At 48.3% G+C, this 8,173-nt stretch overlaps 1 protein-coding gene across 1 annotated transcript; it reads right to left on the minus strand.

Moving 5' to 3' along the window:
• Nucleotides 1-1,441: 1,441 nt before the first annotated feature.
• On the minus strand, nucleotides 1,442-3,424 carry RPS16 (ribosomal protein S16). Its single transcript, XM_016166873.2, has 5 exons — nucleotides 3,270-3,424; nucleotides 3,028-3,129; nucleotides 1,901-1,997; nucleotides 1,753-1,800; nucleotides 1,442-1,639 (listed from the first exon to the last, which is right to left on the minus strand). Exons 1-5 carry the CDS (start codon nucleotides 3,315-3,317, stop codon nucleotides 1,494-1,496), a joined length of 441 nt encoding a protein of 146 aa, XP_016022359.1. The 5' UTR covers nucleotides 3,318-3,424; the 3' UTR covers nucleotides 1,442-1,493.
• Between the last annotated feature and the right edge of the window lie 4,749 nt (nucleotides 3,425-8,173).

Below are 8,173 nucleotides of genomic sequence, written 5' to 3' on the forward strand. Positions count from 1 at the left end.
TTTGCCACTAGGCTCACTTTCTCATCTGGTAACATGAAAATGCCTGTCACCAACCTGGCAGGAATATTGTGGATATATCTAACAGTGTTTAGCCTGGCACCTGGTTGGTGCTCCATCAGCTACACTCCAAGAACTTGACAGTCATGCACTGCATGACTTCAGTCCAAGGACAGGCCACACAATGGTTATCCCCTAAGATTAAAAGGGAGCTGAGAAGGTCCTGTTGCTGACATAGCCCTTGTAATGTAGCACAACGCATTACTCAAATACCATCATAATTGCTTATAGGATTTGATAAGTAACATGCCACAGGCTCGTAGCCTATGAGCTATCAAGGAAGAATTTGTCACCCCAAAATATGACTTGAACATCCCAAAATATGTCTATTTGGCATAAGGATTATAGGCTGGTTAATTTTTAAAAAGCATAGCCAGAAACTATGATGGTATCCCTTGTAAAAGGCATTTACATTCCTAAGGTGGTCTCCATCCGTCAGGATGTCTCCCTCCCTGCACCAGGAAGGGCTATATCTCTAGAAACTTTCATCAGTGCAGAACTTCAATCTGCATAACCTTACCCTTGGTTACTATGCTTGCCCCATAAGTGATTCCCCCCACCTCTAATATCTTTTGTCTTCAACTGAAGATGGTATTTAAGGTGCTAGTTCAGCCATTTTGGTGAGTTAGTTTTCCTGAGTCTCTTCCACGTATTTGGGAGCTACATGTCATTAAGACTTTTTTCTCTTGTTAATCCATCTTTTATTACAGAGATCTGTCAGCTAAGAACCTACAAGAGAACACTTACTTCCTACAGTTGGCTTTCTGTGTCTGCACATTCTACATTGGCCAATGCAGAATTCTGCACTGTATACAGAAGGCCAATTAAGAGACTTCAACATCCCTGGACTTTGGTATCCATAGGGGGTCCTGGAACCAATCCCCTGCATATTCCAACTATATGTTATTCTGATGCCATCCTACAGAACTTTCTTCAACAATGCAAACATTCTAGCAACTGAGAGCCCACTATATGTTGGCTTTTACAACATGGCAGGCACAACAGAACAAGTCCTCAGAGCCATGTTGCAAGTCCCTGAAGCACAGTTACTGAGCCTAACTGGGTCTGCTTTAAGGCCATGGCAGGCCTTTCCTCAAAAGGTAGTGCTGACATCCTAAAGGATGAAGTTGGTCATGGGGAATTCATACCCCAACCCTGTGAGGCTTCCAGTGGCCCAGAACCACCTCATCTCAGCTGTGCTCACAGTGTAGACTCTACTGGAAGTGCAGGGAGACAGACCAGTCTGCTCCCACCTGCCTTTCCACCCGTCTACACTAACCCCAGAGTGGTGGCTTCTAGAAAGGCTTAAAATCCAGACTGGCAGCGAGCTGGGCGTACCTCCCGAATTCCTTTCAAAGAACTACCACGAAACAGCACACCCTTGAAACCTTAAATCCCATGACCACCGTTTATTATAAAGGTGAACCCTGATGGGCTTATCGGTAGGATTTCTGGTAGCGAGCACGGGCACCAGGACCTCCAAACTTTTTGGATTCGCAGCGACGGGGATCAGCTACCAGCAGGGTCCGGTCATACTGGATGAGGATGTCTTTGATTTCCTTCTTGGAAGCCTCATCCACATCTGGAAATGAGAAATGAGGCAGAGATGTAGATAACCGCGGAAGCATCCTCCTATATACTCTGGAGTAGCTTGCCCCAACCCACCCAATGGGAAGGCCACATTTTCTTACTCACATTTCTGGTAATAGGCCACTAGGGCTTTGGAGATGGACTGGCGGATTGCTGTGAAAAACACACAAAAAGGTACATCAGTTTCGTGAAGGTCATAGGGCATGACCTTCAGAGCCATCTCTCACCCATGTTCCCAAATCCTAGGACTCACCATAAATCTGGGCCACGTGACCACCACCCTTCACGCGGACTCGGATGTCCACACCAGCAAATCGCTCCTTGCCCAGAAGAAGAACAGGTTCCAGTAGCTACAGGAACAGGAAACACGACAGGATTTTAGATCACAACCTGGGCAGCTGAGCCACCTCACTGAGTAGTGTTATCCCTAAGTAGCTTCTGCCACCACTGGCCTCTTCCACTAGTGGAAGAGGATTGGGCTGTCACTGCAAGGCCTTCTCTGGGCTCCCCCATTCCATTACTCTGGAGCAGTGTCTGATATTGGGTCCAGTCTGTCTACCCCACTGGACTGGGAGCCTGGGACCATCTAGGTCATTGCTGTGTCCCCAGCACTCAACACAAGCTCCACATATAAAACCGTCAAACTGACAGTCGATAAGAATAAGCCATAATATTCACTGTATGTTATACAAAGAATCTCATGTCCTATTTTCCCTTCAAGGTAGATATATCTCCATTTTACAGGTGACCCAAAACAGATAAGTTATTTGCCTCAAGTAACACAGGCTACAGGAGGGAGAAATCAGACTCTGATCTCTTCTCATTCTGAGCTGAAGAAACTTAAGCCCAAACAGGGATAAGGAACCCTTTTCACAGCCAAGTACAACAAACCCAAATTCTGCTCCTGTTCTTTTAATACTTAATAAGTATCTACAATTTTTCAGACCCTACTTTAGCCACGTTTTAAGGAACAAAACATTGATTCCTCTCCTGGAAACCAACAGTATGTTGTAAAGATGACACACATCCCACATTAACTGACTGCAAGAAATCACACCAGAAAAACACTGGTAATGTAAAAACATCTGGTCTGCAATCGAGCAGGCTTCCAAATACCCGTTTTCAAAGCACCCTCTTAATCTTCAACATCTACGTTTCCACTTTCTAAACTTAAGCTTTTTGCTGCATCTTCTGAACTCCCAAAACCCACCTTCATCGCCAACACCCCACTTTTCTGGCTCCACCTCAGCTTCTCAACATCCCACTGTTGACACCAGATTCCTCAACTTCCAAGATCAACGAACTCCAGGAACCTGCTTATTTCAACATCTGTCCCAGAGTCCTCCACTTAAACCAAACGCCCGTCCTTAGTCCCAGCACCTTGTATTGCAGCGTGCGCGGCTCGATCATCTCCAGAGGCCGCCCGTTCACCTTGATGAGGCCGTTGCCCCGTTTGCAGTGCGCCACAGCTGTGGCCGTCTTCTGCGGGAAGCCAGGGGGAAAAAGAGCGGAGCCACGTGAGCTCAGGGCCCCGGCTCCCACGTAGACCCCAGACCTCTCGCCCAACGGCCTCTCCCAGACCCCGGCCTCCCTCGGCCCCTTCCATTGGGCGCCAGACTCACCTTGCGTCCGAAGACCTGCACAGACTGCAAAGGACCCTTGGATGGCATTGCTGCGGGCGTAGAGAAGAGTTCCTCACCTCGCGGCACCGCCACCGGAAAAGGAAAGCGTACAGCCACTCGGCCGCTTTTCAGGGTCTGCGCAGGCGCCCTGAGCGCTGCAACGCGACGGGAGGGAGCTTTACGGCTAGTGTTGTAGCCAGGGGGCGGGACTTCGGATTGGCGGCAGGAAGTTGAGGGACAGAGGGACGAGACCAGGATGTGGAAGGGGCGGGGTCTTAAGGGGGTTGGGTGCAGACCCAGAAGAGCTGTTTTTCACATCCTTGCCCTTCATTGGTAGCTGCTGTTTCTTATTTGCATTCCGGCTCTTTAATGATCTCCCTCGGACCCCTCCCTCCCTCCCTGCTAAAAATCAAATCTCACGCACCGCTGAAGGGGTTCTTAACCTTTCACCACCTGCAGTCTTGCTCACTTCTAGATCCTCTTCTCCCCAAAGCCTTCTCCATCAGCATCTTCCTTCCAGAACCGACAGCAAGAAGTCACTCAGGGTTCCCAGATTCGAGATTCAGAGTCCTCCTACCCTCTGCAACGTACCTCCTTCCAGAGTCCTTTCCCAGAATCCTTTTCCTCTTAGCGCCCCCAGAATCTACTTTTCGCTTTCACCAGAATTTCCTTCCTTTCAGTCTCCTCTTCCCAGAATCCTTCTCTTCTCAGAAGTCCATCCCCAAACCTCTCTCTTGGGATCCCTCACCCCATATTCTTTTTTTCTCGGAATCTCTCTCCACTCAAGGGCCTTGTTTCTCCCTAGTTGTTCCTCCCAGAATCTTCCTTTTCTCAGGATCCACTACCCCTGGCAACCGCCTCCTTCCGAATCTCTCCTCCCAGCCCACCGTTCCCAGAACCACCCCCTAGAATCTCCTTTCCCAAAAATCCTCCTCTCTTTTGGAGCTCCCTCCCTCAAAAATCTACCATTCCCAGGAATTTCTTTCCCTCAGAGTCTCCTTTCCCCAGCAACTGCCTCCCTCGGAATCCTTTACTCCTTAGAGATTCTGCCTCCAGAATATCTCCCTTCAGGGTCCCGACCCCAGAATCCCTTTTTCACAGCTTCCCTCAAATCACTTCCTCTCCATTTCCCTCAGTTTTCTCCATTCCCAGTGCACCCCTTCCCATCTGCGCAACCTCAGGATTGGGTTGCCCCCTCGCCCCCACACTCACCCCCGCCCCCCAAGATGCTCCCTTCTCAGCCAAGGGGCTCCTCTCTCAGGGCTACAGGGCGTCTACAGTTGCCTTGTGGTCTGGGGTCCAAGGTTCAGAGGGGTGTGGTGGCTTACCAGGTATCTGGAGGGCGAGGTTGTTGGGTGAATCTGGGGCCAAAGGGAGGATCCTCCAGCCTAGAGTCCAGCTCCAAAAGGGGGAGAGGGGAAGATGGGAAGGGGGAGGGAGGAAAGGAGAACCCAGAGCCTCATCTGGAGAGACACACAGGCAAATACACAGCATAAGAGAGAGGACACATGGAGAAGACAAAGAAGGGGCCAATAGAAAAGAGGAGGAGAAAGAAGAGAGACACTAGGCCAGTCAGAGATGGACTTAGAAAACACAAGTGACATATTTGGAGGCAGAGGGGTCAACCTTTAGAGACAGACAGGTAAAGCCAGTCATGGAAATTCCAAGGTACTTGAGACAGAAGTAGAAAGGAGAGCAAAGTCCACCTATTATGCACCTGAAGACCGGAATAAGGCCTAGCACAGTGTTTTCCAGTGAGAAGACAGGCCACAGGATGCACAGACTCTCATACCATACTCTGTAATGCCTTATGGCCTGATAGGGGAGTAGGGAGGCTTCCAAACTTTCCAGTGTCTCCAGGCTGATCTTTACACCCTTGCTAAGTCTCCTATCATCCTTGAGGCAGTTATGTCAGGGAGTCCTCTGACCTAGGCCCTCCCTACTCTAGGGTCACCAGCTTTTCTGCCTCTTGGAGAACATTTCCTGTGTATCTGGGTTGAGTGAAGCTGGACAGGAAGTGAACAGGAGCAGTTCCCTTCACCCACTCATCTTCCAACTTGCTCCCTCTGTCTGTACCTCTTGCTTCCAGGACTAGAAAAAGACTGGGAGTGGGCAAGGTGCCCATGTGGACTCTGGACCATCCTCCTGCTGGTAAGGCCCTCGGGAGGCCTAGGACCACCCTTCTGCCCTCTGGGACCTTTCTACCTCCTGGTGCCCTCACAAAGATGCTGGTGAGGAGAGAGAAGGGGAGAGCCAGCAGAGGGGGCAGGGAGGGGGTGGGGTGAGGGACATGTTTGAGGAAGGTCAGGCTCTCCCCCTCTGAGATATGGTTCTCCGCCCTTCCTCAGAATTTTATGGAAACAAAAATGATGGCACTCTCTACACCCCAGATGGTCTCTTGGTGAGGATTTCATTTCATTAGCTCTTTAGTGAAGATAGAAGTTCAGGTAGACTCCGCTAAGCTCGAAAGACATGACCATTGGGGGCAGGAACCCGTGGAGCTGCTGTTCTTGCTATTAGTCCCGGGCCTAGCCCCCAGCCTTAACAAGTACATTTTGTTCACTGCTGTCTCTGACACCTAGAACAGTGATTGGCACATAATGACAAAGGATGGTGATTATGATTATAGCTACACTTAAATAGTGCTTACCCTGTGCCAGGTACTGGTTTAAATGCTTTAAGAATAAATATTAGCTTATTTAGTCTTCACACTGGCCCTGTGAAGTAGACAGGGCCACTGCGTATGAATGTGAAGGTTGTACACCATACGAGGATTTAGAAGTATGGTATTCACATCTTGAACATATTTGTCAATTTCCAACAGATGGCAGTAAAGTATCTTATTCTAACAAAACAGCACTTATAGTATGTTTTAAGGAAGGAGCGTTTTTTTTCTAACTTAATGCATACTATGAGGGCTAGTGTCAGCCCTCAAGATAGGCATTATTCAGAGCTCCATTTTACAGATGAGGAAACTGATGCCCAAAGAGACGAAGGGGCTTGTCCCAGGCCACAAGTCAGAAACATTGGTGGTGGGAATTTGGGATCAGGCCCTTACCCTTACCCAGAGACACCAGGTCACTCTGTTCCCACAGGTGTGTGTGCTGCTGACACTCAAGGCTGCTTCCAGCTGGAGCTGTGATTGGATTTGAGAAGGGCCCATCTGCGAGGACTGCTGTGTTCCGGCTACAGCGCTTGCTGGATGCTCTGGGGTCCCAGCTATGGGTGACAGCCCAGGGTCTTTGTCTACCCTGTGAAGAACATCCCCAGGGGCCTGTCTCTTTCTTTCTGGCTAAACTGTTAGAGTTATTACAGGGGGCTTGTGCTCGGCACCTGCCCTCAGCATGAGCCTTGGAGGATGCTGACTTCCTGGTACTCCTGAAGAAGTTGGCAGAGAGAGGGAGAAGAGACTTGGTCTCTAGCCCTAGTTCCTAAACCCTAAGCCTGTCCTTCTAGGCCAGAGGACACTCCTGGAGCCCCAGGGGCGAAGGGGCAGAGGGGAGAAGAAGGAATATCAGGTGAGATCCGAAGCCTGAAGTCTCTGGCCTACTGGGCAAGAGGTTGAATAAATTACCCCCACTTGCCATTGTTCTTCCTCTCTTTCAGATACTCCCTCCTCTCCTCTTCTAGGAAGGAACAGAGCACTGCACAGATAGCTTTTAACCTCATCCCCACGCCTGAAGGACAGAGTCTTATGGTTGATATCCCTGGCTGCAAATAATTACCACCTAGAAAACTTTCAAGGAATACTGATGACTAGGCCCCAACCCAGAGAATTTGACAATTGCTCTCTGGTGGATCCTGAACATTTATATTTTTTCAATCAACTGTATTGAGGTATAATTTACATGAAGTAAAAGGCACCCATTTCAGTGCATTCTGACAAACGTTTACAACATGCTGCCACATTTCCACTATCCCAAAGCATCCCCTCACACCCCTTTGCAGTTTCCGCCTCCAGTCATAGACATGCACTAATCTGCTTTTTGTCTGTTTAGTTTTGCATCCTCTAGAGTTTATATGAATGGAATTATTTGTACATACCTTAGTATCTGGCTTCTTTCACTTAGCATACGTTTTTGAAATTCATTCGTGTGTGCATCAGTGGCTTGTTGCTATTCCATTGCATGGATATGCTGCAGCTTGTTTGTCTGTTCTCATGACAGACATTGATTGTTTCCAGTTTGGGGCTATTATGCATCTCTCTCTTATCTTCCTTAGTCTGATGTGCTGCCAGGGCTGAGAGTTGAGAACTACTGATAAACCGGGGAAGAACTGTTCCCTCTCTTCCTATTTTAAACAGCTGCTATGTTAAGGATGGGGAAACATTTCTATATGGCCCAGAAACCTGTCTGGGTTCCTTTCCCAATCTGTCTTAGGTTCAGTTTGGGGGATTGTGGGATCAGGGAGTGTGAGCTGATGCAGAAACACAGTTGTGTATATTCACTCTCATAGCTGCATTGTAAGCCTGCTGCCAGCCTAACCGCACCACATTTCCCTGTAGCTAACTAGATGTATTTTAAATTTCTGTAAATTGGATCCAGGTGTCTCAATGCCTATGCGAGGAACTTTAGCAATTTGTTCTAAAAACTTCTTATTTTTTTCCCTTCCATCAGGTTAATTTTTTTATATCTATCCCTTGTGCCTAGTTCTCTTTGCCACCTCTATGACAAATAATTATTGTACTAATACATAAATGCACATTTAAATCAACTTAGGGACACTGCAAAGGAAAACAAGGGTTTGGGATGGGGAGGGTCACCCAAACTTGAAGAGGCATCTTGTGACTGTCATTTTCCAGTTAATTTTTTCTGACTTCAGTTTTCTGTCTACAAAATGGGGGCACCTAACATCTAGGAATGTTTTAGGGCAGGAGTCTCCAACTCCGTTGCTGCAGACTGGTA

Source organism: Rousettus aegyptiacus, unplaced genomic scaffold (assembly GCF_014176215.1).
Source record: "Rousettus aegyptiacus isolate mRouAeg1 unplaced genomic scaffold, mRouAeg1.p scaffold_m13_p_14, whole genome shotgun sequence".
Classification (NCBI taxonomy): domain Eukaryota; kingdom Metazoa; phylum Chordata; class Mammalia; order Chiroptera; family Pteropodidae; genus Rousettus; species Rousettus aegyptiacus.

Excerpts from the sequence above, each read along its gene's own strand:
- RPS16 (XM_016166873.2), bottom strand. The coding sequence starts at position 3,317 with ATGCCATCCAAGGGTCCTTTGCAGTCTGTGCAGGTCTTCGGACGCAAG. Across the intron at positions 3,130-3,269 it reads TGCAGGTCTTCGGACGCAAG|AAGACGGCCACAGCTGTGGC; the intron begins GTGAGTCTGGCG and ends GGCTTCCCGCAG. Across the intron at positions 1,640-1,752 it reads AGTGGCCTATTACCAGAAAT|ATGTGGATGAGGCTTCCAAG; the intron begins GTGAGTAAGAAA and ends TCTCATTTCCAG.